This window comes from Neomonachus schauinslandi, chromosome 1 (genome assembly GCF_002201575.2).
Source record: "Neomonachus schauinslandi chromosome 1, ASM220157v2, whole genome shotgun sequence".
Classification (NCBI taxonomy): domain Eukaryota; kingdom Metazoa; phylum Chordata; class Mammalia; order Carnivora; family Phocidae; genus Neomonachus; species Neomonachus schauinslandi.
Window position 1 is genome coordinate 12260478 of NC_058403.1, and position 21643 is coordinate 12282120.

The 21643-nt window shown below is 45.8% G+C and overlaps 1 protein-coding gene across 1 annotated transcript in view; it reads left to right on the forward strand.

The window, feature by feature from the left end:
- Positions 1 to 655: 655 nt before the first annotated feature.
- Positions 656 to 21643, forward strand: part of URB1 (URB1 ribosome biogenesis homolog) — a 66193-nt gene continuing 45205 nt past the window's right edge. The window contains exons 1-8 of the mRNA XM_021678083.1: positions 656 to 911; positions 3680 to 3819; positions 5692 to 5843; positions 6820 to 6952; positions 11892 to 11988; positions 14261 to 14346; positions 16018 to 16143; positions 18353 to 18477. Of these exons, the coding sequence (XP_021533758.1) occupies positions 752 to 911; positions 3680 to 3819; positions 5692 to 5843; positions 6820 to 6952; positions 11892 to 11988; positions 14261 to 14346; positions 16018 to 16143; positions 18353 to 18477 (1019 nt within the window). The 5' untranslated portion in view covers positions 656 to 751. The remainder of the gene's footprint in view (positions 912 to 3679; positions 3820 to 5691; positions 5844 to 6819; positions 6953 to 11891; positions 11989 to 14260; positions 14347 to 16017; positions 16144 to 18352; positions 18478 to 21643) is intronic.

Here is a 21643-nt window from a genome sequence, read left to right on the forward strand (position 1 = left end):
CTGTAGCCCACCAGACAAGCCATCTAGTTCGGGCTGTGACACAGGGCGGGGTCAGAGTTAGGGGCACCCGCACGACCCTCGGCCCAGGTGCGCGAAGGAGGACCTCCCGCCCCAGACGCCCTGGCATTTAGCCAGGGGCATCCACCCTGCCGGCCAACCCGCAGGGCTTCAAATAGGCAAAGCATCGAATCCCATTGCTTGTCAAGCAAGTTCTTCTACTGGCAGCGTCAGGGCACCCTCAAGTCAAGAACTGATCTGAGTGTGCAGCCGCGACGCCCCGGAGCTCTCGCCCTCGGGGAATGAAGGCCCCCGGGGCTCTACCTGCCGAGAACCCTCGGGAGGGCTGCCGGGGGCTGGTGGGCTCCTCCTCACTGCGGCCGGGTGGGATTGCCGTGGGGTGTCCGCTCGTCCTGAGAAGCAAGCGAGCCAGCGGTGACGCCACAAACAGGAGAAAACTCGGGGCTCAGAGCCAGCGCCACCTCCACCTCCCCTACAGCGAACCCGCTTCCTGCCCTCCGGCTCTCCCTTAGGCCCCGCCCCGCCCCAGGCCCCGCCCCTTCCGCCAGCCCCGGCCCCTGCACCCCGGCCCTGGCACCGCCCTCCCACGTGAGGCCCCGCCCCTTCCGCCAACCCCGCCCCTTCCGGGGCACGTGTGGGGTTGGGGCACGCGGAGGCGCTTCACCGATTTCCGCGCGTCCGTTTGCCGGGTCTGCAAGTGTGTGGAACCCTGTGCGCCGTTGCGCTCTCGGCCATGGGGGTCCCCAAGAGGAAGGCTCCGGGCGGCCAGGACGGCGCGGCTTCCCGCGCGGGCACAGCCCCCCGCGCGGGCGCAGCCAAGCGGGCCCGCGCCGAAGAGCTCACGGGCGTGCGCTTCAAGGCTCAGCTGCGGGACCCGCAGGGCGCCGAGCCGGGTGAGTGCGGGGCTGGCCGGGGCGGAGAGCACGTGCGAGCGAGGCGGGTCCCGGCCGCGGCTCTATGCCAGGCTCAGCCTTCCTCTGTGCAGCTGTTAGGTCCCGAGTTACAGAGCCGGGCCTTCCGGTTTGCAGACAGGGAAACCGAGGCCGCGGTGCTCGGGCATCCTGGGCCACGGGCGGCCAGGGCAGCTGTAGGGCCGCGCGCTGCACTTCCTTGCCTTGGGCTGTCAGCGACGGCCAGAGGGCCCACCTTGCTCGGTTGTGACAGTGCCACGCGACTGCACGCCTCCCTTGGCCGGGCAGCATCCCTCAGCAGGCTGTTCAAAACCTCTTTATTGCGGTTGTTAGGCAAACAAATACTCACCTTCGCACAGCGAACGGTATTTACCGAGTCCCAACTGTGGGTCAGCTCGGGGCTGCTCAGTGAGGCAGTTTGCTACTTCTGTGGTTGTCAGCGCTGTTTTCAGTAGCTTCGACCCTCCAACACTCACGCTGATCTGATGACATGTAATAAGCTACCGCATGAAGCCCCACAAGGACTTGTCAGTTGACCAGGATTGGACTAGTGACTAAGATGGAGCAGATTCTGTAATTTCACTTTCTGAAAAGCGTGATCACCCTTCTTCAGAGCTTCTTGTAATCCATTAGAAAGTAGTAGGTTATGAGGGAAAAAACCGCAATTGAATATGCTAGTATGGGGAGACGCTGGTACTCTGTCAAAATAAAACAATAATAGTGCCTCTCAGGTTAAAGAGAATTCTAAGCTGATGGCCGGAATATCCCCAGTTAATAATTTGTCTTCCATATATTTTGCTTTTAAACATTTGATGTCTGCAACTGACAGCCAGTGCTTTGAAGATGATACCTGTTTTAGTGCAGAATTATACATTTCATTCATTCATTCATTCATTCATTATTTACCAGGGGCTGCTATTTGCTAGGTAGAGATAAAATGATGAGTAAAAGGGGCGCCTGGGTGGCTCAGTCGGTTAAGCGACTGCCTTCGGCTCAGGTCATGATCCCAGGGTCCTGGGATTGAGTCCCACATCGGGCTCCCTGCTCTGTGGGGAGCCTGCTTCTCCCTCTCCCACTCCCCCTGCTTGTGTTCCCTCTCTCGCTGTGTCTCTCTGTCAAATAAATAATAAAAATAAAATCTTTAAAAAAAAAATGAGTAAAAAATCAGACATGGGCGCCGCCATGATGGAGCATATGAATAGTGAAGTGGGGAAGACAGATACCAATCAATAAAATCACATAGGAAGAGTTCTTAGGTACCAGTCTTCCAAAGGAGGGGTACCTGGTGTCTTCTGGCCTCAGACCTAATCTGGGAGATCAAAGAAGTCTCCCCAGAGGAAGTGGCTTTTCAGTAGAGTTGTAGGATGGGGTAGGAACAGGGACAGGAACCTTTGTGGCAGAAGAAAGAGCATGCTTAATTATTTAAAAGATCGTATTCATGTACATATTCATGGTTTTGCTCAGAGAGCTGCATGGCATTCGGGTGCTGCATTTGAACAGGTTTCCCAAGGAAACTCAGGTTGACAGGAGATGGGTGCAGAAGAAGTAGTTGGAAGATGTGGCAAAGCTGAAGTCAGAGTGTGACTGGTAATCCCTTGAATGAGATTGTGTTGCATTTGTGTTTGAATCTGATCTCTGTCTTGGATTTTCTTTCCCTGTTGATATGTTCTCATAACTTCCTGTGATGAGATCTCCTGACGGAAAAATCAGGGAAGTGGAATTGACAGGTTTTGTTTTCATCAAGGCATGAGGAAAGGCTTATTGTTATTTTTGTGTTGTTTTTGCCCACCTTTATTGAGATATTATTGACATAACTGATGGAAGTTTACGGTGTACAGTGGGATAAGGACACACATATGCTGTGAAGTGATAACCACAATAAGCTTAGTTAACGCCTCCATCCCCTCATATAATTACCATTTTTGGTGTGTGATAGCACTCAAGATTTATGCTCTGCATAACTTTCAAGTATATAATACAGTACTGTTAATTATAGTCACCATGCTGTACATTAGATCCCCAGAACTTACTCATCTTATTTTTTAAAGTAATCTCTACCCCCAGTGTGAGGCTCAAACCCACGACCCCGAGATGAAGAGTCACATGCTCTACCTACTGAGCCAGCCAGGCCCCCCAGAACCTACTCATCTTATAGCTGGAAGTTTGTACCTTTTGACCAACATTTCCCCATTTCCCCCACCCCCCCTAGCTGCTGGCAACTACCATTCTGCTCTCTTTTTCTATGAGTTTGGCTCTTTTAGGTTCCTCATGTAAGTAGAACATACAGTATTTGTCTTTCTCTGTCTTATTTTGCTCAGTGCCCTTGAAGGTCCATACATGTTGCAAAAAGCAGGATTTCCCCCTTTTCAGGTCGAGTAATATTCCATTGTATATAGACCTATATAGAGATCTAGATATGCCATGTTTTCTAGACCCAGAGGGTGCCTAGGAGTGGATTGATGGCAGCTTCACGGAGGATCACTGCATCAAGAAGGGTCGGGTTCTAAAGCAGTTGCTTTGAAAGTTATTGCCCGCCCCCTCACTGGAGATAGAGAAAGGGCCGTGTCAGAACCCTCAATGTCCCTGTCTCCACATTGCTGCTGTGTTCTCCCTCTCAGTAAGTGGCAGTTCCAGTCACGTGGATGCTCCTGCCAGAAATCCACCTCTATCACTGTGGTTTGTATCAGTATCAACCGATTGTTGCTCAGGAGATGGTCCTTGTTAACAATTGAACATTACTCTTATTTCAGCCTTGGAAGCGTTTGTCACTGTTGCCAAGAAGCTACCTCAAGAAGACGTGTATGATGTTGTGGAAGGGTACATAAAGATTTCTGTGGAGTGTGCCGAGATTTTCCAGCTCCTGAGTGGGGAGAAGCGACCCGATGGTGAAGTATGTTATTCCTTACCTGGCTTGCTGAAGAGGAGAAAAAGTTTATATGCCACTATTGTGTTGAGCTTGATGGAGAGAAATGTGATGGAAATCTCCAGGACATTACCAGCTTTCTAGAGAAGACGATGCTTTGTGCCTATGCTGTAGGAATACATTGTTTTGCGCCACGACCTTTTAAAGCATTTTAGTAGAAAGCGCTAACTTCATATTAGTGAATGATACCAGAAGGAAGGATCATAGATTCTTAATCTAAATGCACTTGTGGTTTTTTTTTTAATTTTTATTGTTATGTTAATCACCATACATTACATCATTAGTTTTAGATGTAGTGTTCCATGATTCATTGTTTGCGTGTAACACCCAGTGCTCCATTAAATATGTGCCCTCTTTAATACCCATCACCAGGCTAACCCATCCTCCCACCCCCCTCCCCTCCAGAACCCCCAGTTTGTTTTTCAGAGTCCATCATCTCTCATGGTTTGTTTCCCCCTCCGATTTCACCCTCTTCATTCTTCCCCTCCTGCTACCTTCTTCTTCTTCTTCTTTTTTTTTTCTTAACATATATTGCATTATTTGTTTTAGAGGTACAGATCTGAGATTCAGCAGTCTTGCACAATTCACAGCGCTTACCAGAGCACATACCCTCCCCAGTGTCTATCACCCAGTCACTGCATCCCTCCCACCCCACCCCCCACTCCAGCAACCCTCAGTTTGTTTCCTGCGATTAAGAATTCCTCATATCAGTGAGGTCATATGATACATGTCTTTCTCTGTTTGACTTATTTCGCTCAGCATAATACCCTCCAGTTCCATCCACGTCGTTGCAAATGGCAAGATCTCATACCTTTTGATGGCTGCATAATATTCCCTTGTGTGTGTATATATGTATGTATGTATATATATATATATACACCACATCTTTATCCATTCATCTGTCGATGGACATCTTGGCTCTTTCCACAGTTTGGCTATTGTGGACATTGCTGCTATAAACATTGGGGTGCACGTACGGCTTCGGATCCCTACATTTGTATCTTTGGGGTAAATACCCAGTAGTAAATGCACTTGGTTTTGACATGGGTTGCTTTTAAGTAATCTCTGAACCCAACATGGGCCTCGAACTTATAGCCCAAGATCAGGAGTCGCACGCTCTACCGACTGAGCTGGCCAGGCACCCCTTGACGTGGTTTGTTTTAACAAAAAGGAAATAGGTAGAAACCACGTGTCGTGGTTGCAGACACACTGAGTTGACTGTGGTTTTCTGGTTCCAAAGAGGTTCAAAATTTGGGATATTTATGAACCTGTTGAGATCTCAGGGTTATTGCTGTAAGGCTATAGACCCGAATATCCCCAAAGCAGTGAGGCCTGGTCATGAGTAGAAATTTTTCATTTCATTTTGTGTAATTGTAAGCAAGCAAGCCTCTATTTATTTATTTATTTATTTATTTATTTATTTATTTATTTATTTATATTATTAAAGATTTTATTTATACATTTGACAGAAACACAGCGAGAGAGGGAACATAAGCAAGGGGAGTGGGAGAGGGAGAAGCAGGCTTCCCATGGAGCAGGGAGCCCAATGCGGGGCTCGATCCCAGGACCTTGGGATCATGACCTGAGCCGAAGGCAGATGCTTAACAACTAAGCCACCCAGGCGCCCGAGCAAGTCCCTGTTTAGCTGGACTATGGGAGCAAGACTAATTCCAGAGCCTGGGGTCTGCGGAGCCACCTGCCAAGCTGTCACCTTCCTGCCTTTGGCTCAGGATCTGTTGAAGGTTTTAAAGTGACTGTGGCTAAGACAAAAGGAACGTATGTACAGAGGGGAAAAAACAAATGAGCCGATTTGTAAGCATTTCAATTCTGTCTTTGCAGATGCTATTAATATTTCAAGTTTTCGAGGCTATTCTATTGCGGACAGCAAGCGATCTTTCCCATTTTCATGTTGTGGGGACCAACATTGTGAAAAAGCTAATGAATAATCACATGAAGCTCATCTGTGAGTCCCTGTATGCCTCGGGCTACAGGTAAGTTGCCCTTCTGTGGCAGGACTAGCCGTGGGCTCGGTCTGCGTTCAGCTCTCCGTGAGTGCACTTGACCTTCCCTCCACTGATAAAGCAGAGCTGAGCGGTTTCCAAGGCCATCAGGACTGTGGCTCTGCCCCTGCCACCCCTGTTGACCAGCCCCTCGCTGTCACCGACTCCTACCGTGCGTCCTTCTCACTCCTGCCCTGCTGTTCTTACTGTCGTGGGAACCTTTGACTGCAAACATCCTTTCCATTGCCCGTCCTTCTGCCCCAGTGGCTCTTCATGATCGGCTCTCGCTCCCTCCCTCTCCGCTTCAGGACTTCGTGGCACAGAAGTGTCATCCCCGGGAGGCCTTGTTTCACCACCCCCCATCCACTGTCACTTTCTGTCCATTAGCTTGTGGACAGAAGTATCTGTTTGTAGATCTGTTTGTGTAGCTTGACATTTGACATAATATTCCATGTCAGTTCGCTGACTGCTTCCCTCCGCTAGAATGCAAGGTGCACACAGGTGGGGGCCTTGACTGTTCCGGAAGGTGCAGTCTTCCTCCACCTAGAATGGTGCCTGGAGTGTGGTGGGTGCGCAGTAAACCACAGATTCCCGGTGGCTGTGGAAAGGAAAGGCAGCTAAGAGCTTGCTCCTGGAGATGCACACTGTGCAGAAGTCTTCCCCTGCACCCTGCCTCTGTGGGGGATGAGCTGCGGGTCCCCCGGGTACAGGGCGATTTACTGGAGAGAGAAACTGCCATCCTCTTTGTATCATATTTTGTATTCTTGGAGCCTTTTCAGACTCAGTTTTTAAGCTTTATTTGGAGATTTTGTTAAGTTGTGTTTTTTTGTTTTTGTTTTAAAGCATGTCTGCATGTCTCTTTCCTTCCTTTTTCTCGCTGGGGGATAGCAGACTACACAACCAGGAGTGCAGCTGGCTCTGTGCTTCAGCTGTTCCTGACATGCCTGATTTTCTCGTCCTTCTGCAGGATGGCCCGAGCCTGTCTGAACCTGATGGCCGCCATGGTGACCCAGGGTCCTGAGGCCGCCAGGGACGTCTACAGCCATTTTGATTTGAATAAAAAGACCTTGTACACCCTGGCGACCAAGAGGGATTCCAAGGTGAGGAGCTCTGAGCATTTCGTACTTCCTGTGTATTTCCTTTCCCTTGGAGGGCCATAGTGGTTTGTTTGTCGTCCTTTCTCTGGCCTTGGTGCTCACGTGGGTGAAGTAGAAGGCCAGTGTGTGCGGAAACGCGTGGCAGAGCCTGAACGACGGACATCTGAGGACAGTTTCTCTGGGGGCTCAGCATTGTGGCGCTTGGCCTGTGAGCGTCTTCGCAGAGTAAAGGAAATAATCTCTATGTGCCTTGTGGCGTGGACCCTATGGGGCATCCCAGTCCTATTCCTATTCTGTCCACTTCGGAGAAAACCCTTGGAAGTTTAAACCAGTGACATCATCAAAGAGGACATTTATGGCTTTTTTTTTTTTAAGATTTTATTTATTTGACAGAGAGAGACACAGCAAGAGAGGGAACACAAGCGGGGGGGTGGGAGAGGGAGAAGCAGGCTTCCCGCGGAGCAGGGAGCCCGATGGGCTCGATCCCAGAATCCTGGGATCCTGACCTGAGCCGAAGGTAGACGCTTAACGACTGAGCCACCCAGGTGCCCCTATTTATGGCTTTTTAATGTGTCCCGTGTCTCCCATCAGTAAGTCTTGTCATGAGTAGGTGCTGGATTGTACCAAAGAGAATGGACGTGTGAATGGTTTTCAGGAGAGCTGTTACTAAAAAAAAGTTCCTGGGTGGCTCTAGAAGTTTCACTTGGATTTAGAAAGGTTCTTGAGGAGAAGGCACAAGTTGGAGGACTCGGAAGCTGGAGAGAGGTGCCGTGGGCCACGTGTAGGTTGTCTCAGGCCTCCCTGCTGGCGCTGCCGTGCCCGGAGCAGCCAGGGCTGCCTTCTCCACGCCCCCTTCCCGAGCACAAACAGCACACGGACAGTTAACCAACCTGCCTGCCGAGGTGGAGAAGCACGGGAGCATAATTTACTCCTGCACCCTGTCCTCTCACTCTTCGGGGAAATGCATGAGTTTCCACACTGGCAGGTAATAGACTGGAGGTTAATCACAGTATTACCAGGTAACTTTTCTGGCTCTGTGAGGTTGGCCCAGTGTTGAGGGTTTTCCTGGCACGACAAATAAGGTGTTCTTCTGAGGAAAAAATTCCAGGTCTTAAGTGTCTCATGGATACTCTTCTTTATTATCGTGAGTTATTTACATACTATGAATGTGTCAACAAATTCCATTCATTGGGTAATGGCTGCTGACATTTAAATGTGTTTCTAATAAAAAGAATTTACGTGCTGTTTGCACACTAGGGCAAATGTCATGGTTCTTTGGTCTTCTTTGGCAGTCAGCCTGCCAGTGATTATCCATCAGATTCGCTTCCCATTTCCACCCTGTCTCTCTTGACCTCAGCCAGCTCGGTCCTGTAAGTAAAATATGTCAGGACCCCGGACCACCCACCAAGACAAGGAGGGAAGGCCCAACACAGGCTCCCCTGCCTGAGCCCCAGCTGCAGGCTGTGTGCGCGCTGCTCACCTCAGGGTCCTCTTGGCAAGTTATATTTTACACCTCCTTGGATCTGTAAAGTGGGAGTTGTTGTCAAGACGAAAGTGTTTTTACTTTATGGTTACCTCAAATATTTTGTTGTGGGAAATGATTTTTAGGCATTAAATTTTTTTTCCCATACAGGAACGTTAGGGACGTTAAAAAATAGAGAGCAGCACAGAGAACCCGTCCTCCAGCTGCAGACATGGTCCCCTCTGCCACGTTTTTGGTTTGTTTGGGGGCAATCGAGTATAGCGGATCCCACATGTGAAGCATATTCTCTTATGCATATTTCAGTGTGTACCTCTAACAGAAAGCGACCTTGTAAAACACAGAACCACAGTACCATCCCTGCACGTGATACTGTTCATAACTCTTAATATCACCGATGCCCAGTTTGGTCTCAAGTTTTTCCCACTATCTCTGAAGTGTCTTTGCACTTTATGGTTCAAATCAGGATCCAAACGGGCTACATATTGTGTTTGGTGGGTCTGTTAAATTTCTTCTTGTCGTTAGAGTTTTCTGTCACCACCCCCCCACCTTTTTTTCATCATGCCATTTAGTTATTGAAGCTGATGGATATCTAGATCTATTTTTTTTTAATAAGTGTGTTTTAACATTTTGGAGGGAATTGTTAAAGCCTCATAAAGAGAGAGGATTATGGTTCTCTTTCGTCCAGCCAAAGAAAGCACTGTTCATATCGTTTGCCAAAAAGCAGTTTTACTAAATATGTTTTGGTCTATTTTAGACCGTGTTTTGCAGAACAAGCCATAAAGAGTTCAGGATGCTTTCTTCCTAGGATTATAGCACTGTGCAGTCACAGGGTAGGAATGAGGAGTAGGCATGTGACCCTCTTGCCTTTGATGGAGCTTGCTAGAGATGGAGGGCGGAGGCCCAGGGGACAGTGAGGGGCTGTTTGGCCAGGAGGATGAGCAGGAGGTGTGGCCGTGGCTGCTTGGAGTGGGGCGGGTGCTGTGTCTTGGGGGTCTTGGTTTGTTCACAGTGTCGGGAACCTGAAATCTGGGGTTGGCTGCGATATACAAGATGGATAGCAGGAGGTGAGGACTACATTCCATATCAGTTCAAGATTCGTTGCTGGGGGGACCTTGAGGGGATCTAGTCCCAACTGCTGTGTATAAGCAGGATGGAAAGATCTAGAATGGCACATAACCGGGACCTGCATTCCAGTACTTAAGTGGAGAACCCCCCCCCCAAAACTGTACGTAGAGTCTTTCTAACTAGCTAGCAAAGCACAGAACCTAATTTAGTCTTACCAGGCAGGTTTTGGCATCGTACCAGCATTCTTTTGAAACACGAGGCATACATAGATCAGGATAACAAGTTAACTGCTTGAATTAGTTGACATGTTTCTTTCAATGAGAAGGCATCTACATAGCATGGGAGCAGTAGTTACTTTAAGCTTCCTGAGGACAGGGACAACATCTTAGTCATCTTTGTGTCCTCCCTGGGCCTGAGGTTATGGCATCTTGAATATAATTGGTGTTTGAACAAGATTGAATTGGTGAGTTTTAAAGGCACTGAAACATTGCTGGTACTCTGAGGAAATGCAGCTCATTTTCAAGACTTTAGTGACCATTGTACCCAAATTCCATATTGTGAGGAAGTCTGCAGAGTAGTCCCCAGAATGGGGAGGATAGTTTTGAGCTCTTAGTGTTTTTGGAATAAACCAGCATTGGTCTGATAAGGTCTTGCTGAACTGCTGTGGGGCATGGATGGAGGTGTAGACCCATGAATACAGTCAGTGTGCAAGGCCTCCATCCAGATGTTGCAGAGCGTGGGTCAGGTGGCCTTTCTCTTCTCCCTGAGAAACATACACCCAATAAAACAAGACAATTAATTAAATACTCATGTAGAGGCCTAAATGGTTCCAAGTGTGGTCCTTGCATCTTGAGAACAAGCGAAATAAAAATGCCTGGAAGCTCTGAGAAGAAAACACTTCTCTAAAGTCAGACATGAAGTCGCACGTGCAGCAGTATGTTTGTACAGTTATTTCGTACTTTGTAATTCTAGGACATACTCACTTAGTAGCTATGTGACCTTGAATGAGTTTTTAAAACCTCTATTTCCTCATCTGTAAAATGGGTGTAGAAGGCATCTCCACTTCAAGTTGTTATAAGGAATAAATGAAGCCCCGATGTGCAGCCTTTGACTTGGTGTCTGACATATAGTAAGTGCTCAATAAATGACATTGATCTCCCCCTCCTCCTCCTCACCACCACCACCACCACACTGCCACTACTAAATGGAATGGAACTATCTGGAAGACCGACTTCTTAATCTTTTCCAGGCATCCAGGGCAATAATTCTCCATGGTATTAACTTAGTTCTTGGCAGCAAATTAAGGTATCTTTGGAATAACTAAAGTAGGGAGGAGAGTACAGTTGAAGCAGTGGAGTGCTGGTGTAGCCGATGAGCCGTGCGCATGACTGGCCACCGGGATGTGAAAATTACTGGGAGGGAAAGTTGATCAGATGGCCCCCACCACTTCCCCTGAGGTGTTGGTGACTGGTCATAGCCGGTGGGCCCTCCTTGAGGATGCCCACTGTCCTGGATCGTGGCCGCATCCTGCAGGACCCCATAGGTGGCAGTCCGGGAAGGCCATGCTGGGTTTGTAATATGGCAGCATCTGGGCTTTGGTGTCTGGTGTGAATTTATAATACCTAATAAAACCCAGACATCACCTCTTTGGTGTCAACAAAAGCAGCACTGGTCTTTCCATTGGCTCTGGATTTTCTGGATTTTCAAAAACATGTGTATGATTTCACTGGCAAGTGAAGCAGATGGGATCTGGATGGGCAGAGAATCCTCTGCTCTATACCAAAGTGGTCCATAAACCACAAATGGTTATGTATGACGGCAGAAGGGGACACAACTGTACTTTACCCATACTTCTGTGTTTATTAAGCAGTGAGCCATTATGCTGTCGCTTTTAAGCATAGTGGATGAAAATCGGTATTTCAGAGAGACATGTTGGTAATTTTTTTCTTTACTTTTGGCCCATTTCTTGACATTTGTCTTTTTTTAGAGAGGGAGAAGGGGGAGGGGCAGAGGGGGGAGAGAGAGAATCTTAAGCAGGCTCCACGCCCAGTGCAGAGCCCAGTGTGACCCTGAGATCATGACCTGAGTGCAGATCAAGAATCAGACGCTTAACCGACTGAGCCACCCAGGTGCTCCATACTTTTGTGTTTAGAAACAGCTTGAAAGAGAAAGACGAGCAGAAGATGGAGGGAAAAGAGCAAAGAAAAAAACCCCATGTTCTCACAGAGGGATGACTGCAGGTTTTAGACTCTGAGCCTTCTGATGCCACAAGCCCCAAGGCCTTGGTGCCACTGGGATGGGAGGGGCGCTTGAGCTGCGGAGGCCCTGCTTCAGGCGGGGGGGAGGGACGGGGTGTGCATACACAAATGACACGCGGTCTCCTTCACCCCCCAGGGCGTGCACGATGTCCGGCTGGCCTATATCCAGTTTGCGCTTTCCTTTCTGATCGCTAGTGATGACAGCACGATAGCGCAAGTGCTGGAGTTGAAAGGTAGGTGCGCCCCTTTGTCTCGTAGCAAAGCCTGATTGCAATTGGTTTTTGGAAGGTCTCCTGCAAAGCATTTTTCCCAGGTTGAAAAAAGTCTACAGCTTTTGCAGCCGCTGCATGCACGAGCATGAAGGATGCATGTGTGGCGAAGCTTCGGTCAGTGCAGTTTGGAGGTGGCTAGTCAGCATGAACAGAGGTATTCCTGCTCTGCTATCTGGAATGCTGAGCAATGTCCTAACAAAGGATGGATGCAGACTTCAGAGACTCCTGCTCCAGAACCCGCACAGATACGTAGCCCTGGCTACCTGGCCTTGAGTAATTGGGTTTGAAAAAATAAAGTTTAATCCCTTCAATAGCTTTGCCGCGTGTTACCAGAATATCACGAGGAGAGCTTCAAAGAATGGCAACTGGACCACCTTCTGGTGGCTGTCACCCTAGAGCCAGGCTTGGCATAGTTTAGGCTGTTAGGGCCACTTGTATTTTATCAAGAGCTTCAGTAAGACAGAGAGTGGCAGCCCAGACCACACTTAGCACATGGCAGTCGTTCAGTATGATCCCGCAGAATCGAGCCCTGTCTGCAGGTGGGGAGCTGTTCCATGTCCCTGCTGGAGGTCTGGGAGTTGTTGGAGGAACGGCGTGGTGTCTGTGTGGCCCAGTGCGGTCAGGTCTCCAGCCCGTCCCTCACCTCCCCCAGGGTGGCAGACCTGAGCTCTCTCCAGATGACTTCTAGGGACCATTTAAGAACAGGGTGTGGGTGCTGGTCACCCTGTATGTCGTCAGCCCTGGTCCATGCGGGGAGCCATGTTGCACTGGGGAAGCAGCCCCGTGGAGGAGACCCCTTCGTCGTGTGCCTTTCCTGCTTGTGGCCAGCTCCTACCAGGGCTAGGAGTCCTGCAGAACTCCCCTGGGTCATCTCCGCTGTCTGGCCTTTATTAAAGGACAGTGGTTTGGGGTTATTCATGGACACTGCTAATGGGGCAGGGATGCACTTCAGTTCATGTTTTGGCGAAGCATTTTGGCCATTTGTGTGAGAACTTTAAAAAGGTTTGATCCAGCCATTTCATGTCTAGTCATTTATCCTAAGGGAAGAATTAAGGAGGTGAGTAGAGGTTTTCTTGGGGGCTATTTTTTCATGTTAGCTGAAAATTGGACGACTCCTGACTGTCCACCAACAAGGGATTGATTGTGCAAACTGAGGACTAATCACAAGGCAGAGTACAGCTATTAAAAATGGTGTAGAAATACACTTCCTGACATCAACCTTTTAAACAATGTGTGATTGGGTATAAACTCAGTTGTAAAACTGTCAAGTATCCCATTTTATAAAAAGATAAATGTAACAGAATATGGCTATATCAGAAGGTTAACAGTTAACTAGCAGCCCAGATGTTAACAGTGTTAGCCTCTGGGTAGTGGAGTCATGGGTCCTTTCAGATTTCATTCTTTTGGTTTGTCTGGTATTTTCCAATTTTTTTTTTTTGAGAATGAGTTTGCTTTTGTAGAAAGTCAGTGTGCCCACTGAGCACCAATGGAGCAAGTGAAATTGTAATCGCCTTGATGTTTCTTCCCAGTATCACCAGTATATTAGTATATGGCATCAAGCTTTGGTGGCTGATTCCTTGGGGATTCAAAAATACGAAAAGTGGGCGCCTGGGTGGCTCAGTTGGTTAAGCGACTGCCTTCAGCTCAGGTCATGATCCTGGAGTCCCGGGATCGAGTCCCACATCGGGCTCCCTGCTCGGCAGGGAGTCTGCTTCTCCCTCTCCCACTCCCCGTTTGTGTTCCCTCTCTCGTTGTGTCTTTCTCTGTCAAATAAATAAATAAAAATCTTTAAAAAAAAATAAAAAAAAAAAAAAAAAAAAAAAACAAAAATACGAAAAGAAAGCAAACAGATCATCCCGAATTCTGCCACCAGTGAATAAAATGATGACCATCATTTAAAATATAACTAAGCCTAAGCAAAGAGACATTTAGCAAAATTGTGATCATACCATACTTTTATTTAAGTTAATGTGAGAAAAGGAAAGTAAAACAACCAAACTTCTGAACTTTTTTAATGGTTCTGTCATTGTTTTACTTTTAGGTATTAATTTCCTATGTCATGAAGTGGTTATCCTACTCTGAACTTGTGTAATTGAAAAAAGACAAACCTTAAAAAAAAAAGAGGGAAGAAAATGGCATTGTGTGCTGTACCATTTTAAGAAGTAATGTTCTCGCATCTGTTCTCATGTTCAAAATATTTTTGAGTTTAATGCTTTGAACCTTTTACTTTCAGAATTTATTCCTTGCATTTTTAGCTCAGGCATAAAGGAAGACAGGATTTCTACTGTCAATATTTTGTTATCCACGCTGAAAACAAAGGTATGTGTTTTTACTCAGTGTTCCTGTCGTTGGTCTTCTCCAGAGTTTGACAAGACCCTAGAGCTGTAACGGCTTAGGGCACACGGGTTGTTGTGTAGGTGGAAATGGAAAACCTTTTCTTTTTTTTCTTTTTTTTTAAAGATTTTATTTATTTATTTGAGAGAGAGAATGAGATAGAGAGCATGAGAGGGGGGAGGGTCAGAGAGAGAGGCAGACTCCCTGCCGAGCAGGGAGCCCGACGTGGGACTCGATCCCGGGACTCCAGGATCATGACCTGAGCCGAAGGCAGTCGCTTAACCAAGTGAGCCACCCAGGCGCCCGGAAAACCTTTTCTTAAGGCTGCCGTATCATCACACCAGGAGAAAAGCTGTGGCTCACTATTTCACAGGAAGCCTTTGGATTAATTGTGAGCTGGAAATTACAGCTGCTTTTATTTACGCACCTAGCAAAATGTCATATTGAATTACCTTGCATATTCTGCCTTTTGCAAGCATCTTGTAGAAATTTTAGAATCGGCTGAAAGAATCGCTGTCTTCCATACAGAAGGAACTTAAATGATCAGCTAGAAAAAATCTTGTGACTGTCCCAGCAGAAAAAGCTGTGAAAACCATGAACTGGCAGTCCACATAAAAATAGCTAATTCGCATAGTATATTTAAAACTGTGGTTCTCAGCTGGGAGTGATTCTGTGCCCCTCACTGTGGGACATTCGGAAGTGTCTGGAAACATTTTTGGTTAGCATAGCTGGAGAAGTACATCTGGCATCTAGTGGGTGGAGGCCAGGGATGCTGCTTAGCATCCTACAATGCACAAGACAGTCCCCTATGACAGCTATTTGTCCCAAAGTATCAGTAGTGTTGAGGTTGAGAAACCCTGATTTAAAGTAAATACAAGTCTTGAGATACAGGGGGTTTTTTTTGCCTATCAAGTTAGCATTGACCTTTTAAAAACAGTGATATTCATTGCTAGCAAAGATGTTTTGAAAGGGTACTTTTCTGGAGGAAGTGTTTGAGCAGGTCTGGCAGTATGTGTCAGAGGTCTTAAAAATGTTCTAGACTTGGGGGTGTTGGAGTTCCCTGAGAACCACCCAGGAAGCAAATTTGAAACATACACACCTGGGCCACATCCCCAGAGGTTCTGGGAGTGGGTCTGGGGGGAACTGAGAAATGGTGCCCCGTTTCCAAGCCTATAATCAGGAATGCAGGGGAGACTCTGTACAAGGATGCTGATGACAACCAGAGGGGAAACAGCCCATTTGTACCCACCCGGGGAATGGTGAAATAAATTATAGTCACTCATGGGCTAGAGTGATACTCAGCCCTCCAAAATGAGTTTCTAAAGGAGTTTTTAATGATGTGGGAATTCCAAGCTCATGTTATATAAGTAAAAGTGGGCAGAAAACTGTTAAGTATAATCTCAGAGAGGTGAAAAGCCCAAACCAAACGGTACGTACACGTACATATTACGTGCTGCGGGGCGAGGGCTGAAAGGAAATGAACTGGGATGCTAACTGTGCGCACCCTAGGATTGCTCGATTTAATGTTTTTTAATGTTTTTCCTTTTTTTGGTCACACATTTTGCCATAGGCCTACATGATTTTTGTAATGACGAAATACAAGAAACACTTTTAAAAATTGCATTCCTTGAAATTCATTTGTTTTATTGTTTTCAGGTAGTTCACAATAAAAATATCACCAAAACCCAGAAGGTGCGTTTCTTTACCGGGCAGTTACTGAACCACATAGCAGCTCTCTACAGCTGGAATGGGATTGTTGATGTGAGCCTGGAAAATGTCAAGGTACAGTCCTGTTGGGTTTGAGTTGACCTCACTGTTAGCGTGTGGTCCTCACAGCTGGAGGCTGAGGAATCTACTTGCCTTAAAAAAAAAAAAGTTCCCCCCATTTGATCTGTTTCTCTTGGCTTGTGGTTCTATTAATTCTCAGCTTAGATGAAATATGATCTTCCAAATTTTATTTCTTTACAAGGTTTTTTTTCCTAATCTCTGAGGTATTATGATATTAGACTTTTTTTCTTAGAGAAAACTCTTACTCCCTTTAGCTGAGTGACATGCTGGTTCTCCCTGTGGGGCTTGCCCAGTAGATGTATGGTGTTGATCTAGGCTCTTTTCCTCCTCTCATTGACCTCCTCTTTTCCTTCATTCCATTCTTTCCATACCAGTTTTTGGGATTTCAAGGCCTGTTGGTTTCACTTCAGGATCCCAAGTGTCTAGGAAAACCCCAATTTCCTCACCTCCTGACATGTGTAATTTATTCTGTAATAGTTCCTCAAGTGTTGAATTAGACCGGTTGCTCTCGAGTTGACCCAAGGCCAGTGTACCTTTTAATCCTCCTCATTTTGATTTTCCTTAGGGTGTTTCTGAACATGGACTTGGCCAGAGTAGTGAAGACTCAGACTTCCTGTGAACTTTATAGTAATTTACCTCTCAAGAGCCCTGTGTTTTACCTCCTTTTATCTCTGTGACTTGCCTCTGTCCTCCTGTTTTGAACATGTTTTGTAAGCTCTATTACCAGGAACCCTCGGAGGCTTAATAAAAACACTCCCAAATGTGGAATTTTATTCAAAAGAGCACAAGAAATTAAGTCATTCTTAAGCTTGTTTAAAAATACAAGTTTAAACTTGCCCCTCTTAAGAGTATTTTTTAATCTTTTTTTTTTTTTTTTAATGGTTCTACTTTATAGGTGAGGACATTCAAATTCAGAGAGTTAGGTAATGCCCTCATCACTGGTTATGTTCTGGTGTCCAGCCAGAAGCTGTCCGGGAGCCCATTAAGAGTTGCGTCATTAGAATAAAAACTGCTCCTGTCACCTAGGACAGTCCAGGGGATTTTGGAGCCCTGTGTGACTATTGATCTCACCCCTGTCATTCAGGAAAGTACAGGGGTTTTAGCAGATCTCTGCCAGGAACCGGGGGTACAGACCAAATTCATTTGACCCCTGAATTAGGCAGGGCTAGGGGCGCCAACCCCCGTGCAGTCAAAAATCCGTGTACAGCTTCTGACTCCCCCCAAAAACTTAACTACTAATAGCCTAGTGTTGACTGACAGACTTACCCATAACATAAACAGTCGATTCACCCATATTTTGAATGTTAGGTGTATTATATCCTGTCTGGTTATGATAGAGTAAGCTAGAGAAAAGTAAATGTTATTAAGGAAATCATAAGAGAAAATACATTTATAGGACCATGCTGTTGCTAACAGTCCACAGAAGCAGAACTGTGCAGTTCAAACCTGTGTTATTCAGAGGTCAACTGTATTTATTTCTTATTCATTCACAGTATCACAGCGCAAAAGCAAAGGGAAGCTTAAAAAAAGAGATTTTGTAACTGAAATATAGGCTGTAAAGAGAGTCTCTTTAATAATGGGGGTGCCGATAATGGCCTGCTCTGCACTCACTAACCCACTGGGGACCTCAGCTGTGCCATCCACAGTTTGCTCTTACGTGCAATGGGGGCAATCATTTCTGTCCTGCCAGATGCACAGGGCGGCTGTAAAGATGGAATGAGAACCCTCATTGCCAAGTGCTTGGAAACAATAAGAAATGACATAAAATGTCCAGTTATCTGTAGTTTCTTGTTCCAGCAACTCCCTGTCTGTTCAGCGTTAAAAAGAAATATTTTCTTTTTAAATTCAGTTTATTTAAACTAAAACAAAAACAGTTCATCCATTTCTTTCATCACCACCCCCCACCCCTACCTCTGGCAACCACCAGTCTGTTCTCTGTATCTATGAACTTGTTTGTTGTTTTCTTTAATTTGTTGTTTATCTAATTTATTATGTCTTTATTTAGAGTCCATGTATAAGAGAGTATTTTTTTTTATCTTGATTGGTGTTTCTATTCTTTGTTTTTTTGAATGATAGATACCAAGTGTTTCAAATGTTCTCTAAGTCGTCATTGGGTGCGTGGTATTTTCCAGTTTTTACTCTGTAGTTGTTACTGAGGCTTACGAACTTGAGATTTTCGTTGAATTTCTAAAAACCCTCCTAGGCTTCTGCTGAGGATGCGGGGAAAACCATGGTGAGGGAGCTTGTTCACACCTTCCTGATGGATCTGTGCTGTTCACTCAAGCACGGAATTAATTTTTATGACGCATCTCTCGGCACCCTCGGCAGGTAAGGCAGCGCCCTTGTGAACCCCACGCGGGTTCCTCAGCAGTCGTCCCGTATGTACGTGACTTCCCGGGGAAATCTGTGGAATAATGGAATTTTATTTTAGACATTACCTACCTCATCTTAGGGATGAACATTTGTTGACCCAAAGAGCGGCTGCTCATTACGAGTCCTCGGGGCAAAGGGCTCAGGCAGCAGTGGACTTAGATACCCAGTAGGAGATGTCTCACCCAGCGAGGTGCCGCGGTTTCCCTCGAGACTGTGACCGTTGGCGGGGTCTGAGGATAAGTCGTACATCCGCCTTCCCAGAGAGGGTGGGCCCCTTCGCGGGCCTCTACGCAGTCCTGAGGTGGGAGCCAGTGTTATCCTGGTTTAGTGGCTGAGGGTGATGGGCACAGAGAGGTCGGGTCTCTCAGCCTGTGAGTGGCAGAGTGGCAGAGTTCAGATTTAAACCCAGGGAATCCTCGTAACAGTGAAATAGTTCTTCTCCTCAAAGACAGCTGCTAATGAGCTAGATTTTCACAATTTGGTTTTTTACAATTTGTTTCATGTTTTTACATTTTGTTTATGGGGACATTTCATCAGTGCGGAAACGAAGTCCACAGCTGATGATTTAGATTATGTTCTTTTAGACTTTCTCTTTTGGTGTAACTGTAATACACATCCATGTTACTAGTTTTTAATAACCAAAATAGCCTACTGTTGGATTTATCAACCTGCTTTTTTGTCCCTGTTGATAGTAAAAATGTTAGGTATATTTTCTGGTCATTGTGAGTAGCCTTATATATATATATATATATATATATATATATATATATATATATTAATTTCTGATTATTTTATTATAAAGATATAGATGGTTTGATCTAGTTTCACCCAGGTAGGAGATGACTGATCCCTTCACGATAGGATAATATGGTGGAAATTTTTCTCTCTCCTTGTGACTTGTTTTGATTCTGAGGTTATTATGAATTAACTTGCCACATCATTTTTTTCTTTTAACTTTGTTTTGGGATAGTGTAGTTTTTCTCTTATCAGCAAAAATCAGCTCACTTGCCTGCTAAAAGTAACAGCAGACTTTTATAGTCTAATATAACGCCATGCCTAAAACACATGTGTTTTTCCCCTTAAGTAAGACCCGTAAAATAGATCATCATTTGATGAGCATGTTTGAATCAACTTGTAGGTGTAGGTCTGTTCAAATAAGCTGTGGTTTATGTCAGTTTTTTGAAGCCAGGGGCAAAAGCAAATGTTTGCCCTTAGGGGAGAGGAAGGGAATTTTGTCTGTGGGGACGTGGATGGAAAGCTTTGAGAAAATTAAAGTGTGTGGTTCCCCAGTAGTTGTAAGGCTCACGTCCTCAGTCCATTCAGGGCTCCCTGCATGTGTCACCACATCCGAGAGGCCTTCCCTGGCAGCCCTTTGCTGAAATAGCCCTTCCACTGTCACTGTCCCCCTTGCCTGGCTCTTGCTTTTGACTGTGACTTATCACCACCTTGCACATTTATTTATTTGCTTGTTCATCACCTGATAGACGAGAATCAATGAGAACAGAGGACAGTGCCTGGCACGTAGCAGGTGTTTAAAAGTGAGGCATTCTAGTGTAGGCGGGACTTGGTAAACTTCTCCAAGGGACAGGTAGTATTTAGGCTTGGTGTGTCATAGAGTCTGTTTTGTGACCGCTCAACTGTGCCACGGACATAAACGAATGGGTGTGACTGTGTTCCAATAAAGCTTTATTTATAAAGACAGAGGGTGGGCCATGGTTTGCCAACCCCTGGTGTGGAGGTTAAGAGAACAGATTGGGGAGTCAGCTCTGAGACCTCGACAAGTACTTCTCTCTGCCTCTCTTGCCTCATCTGTAAGATGGAAACAAAATTGGTACCCACCCCGGAGGGAGGTCGAGTGTGCTAACTGCCTAGAGCAGTGGCCGGCACACATTGCATACTGTGTATATAGAAATGTCATTCATTTTATTACACTGTTGACTGAAATAATGTGGATGTGCGTGGTATTTGTAGTGCGCTTTGTAGATTTAGCATTGTGTTCATTTGATGGCGCAAACTATTTTGCTCATGAAATTTTCATATTAAGAATTTTAAGCCTTTTTTTTTTTAAGATTTTATTTATTTGAGAGTGAGAGAGAACACATGCGAGCATGGGGGGTTGGGCAGAGGGAGAGAGAGAAGCAGACTCCCTGCTGAGCAGGACCCTGGGATCATGACCTGAGCCGAAGGCAGACGCTTAATGACTGAGCCACCCAGGCACCCCCCAAATTTTAAGCTTTTTAGATTTCTGATCAAAATTATACTCATTCAGTTTTTGAAAAAAATTTTATTATATGTAAAGCTGCATATTGCATCTTAGCTTTGGTCAATTTACAAGGGGGTACAGAACAGTGAGGATCCCAGAAGCTGTCAACGTGGTATGCTTGTGGTAAATTCTCAGATTTTCTGGATCAGGGACAGGCAGATATGAAAAGTCATCCTTCCTTAAAAGGATCTGGGGGTAAACACGGAGTCCTACGGGTTTGCCTATATAGATCCTGGGCTAGATGCTTCTTATCTGCAAGTTTTAATGTCCACAGGTTCTCCTGATTGTTCTTTTTATGATTTTATCCTTTTGAAAGCTGCCCACTTTGGGACAAGTTTTTAATATTTTCATACAGTAGTTTTTTTTTCCTATATTAGCTTCTTGCAGTTAGAAGTTTGAAATAAATAGAATAAGTGGCAAGACTTTGTGCCATTTTGTTGCATTTTAGAAATAATTTTGTGGCACTGTGGACTGTGGGGCAGTTCAGGAGCAGTTCATGTAAAAAAACCTTTTTAAAAGAAAAACCCATCCTCTGTAGTTTTTATACTTAATGCTCACATATATATATTTATTTACATACTTGCTTTTTCACGTGCAGTTGGAGGAAAGAGGTCAGTAAAATCTCATGGGGAAATTCTGGGAGTGGATTCCTCCTTGCGGGTTTGGCCCTTTCTTTACATTAGCCTTGACTCCTGGGCAGACTGGTAGGTGGATGGGGTAGAGACAGAGTGGGTTCCTTCCTCCTCCTGAATGTCAAATGGAACTCAAGGGAGGGAAGGAGAGATGGAGAACAGGTCAAAGTAGAGACTTTTTGAGCCGCTTAGAAATAGAGGAGTGAAAATCAAGCCCTTTGTTGGA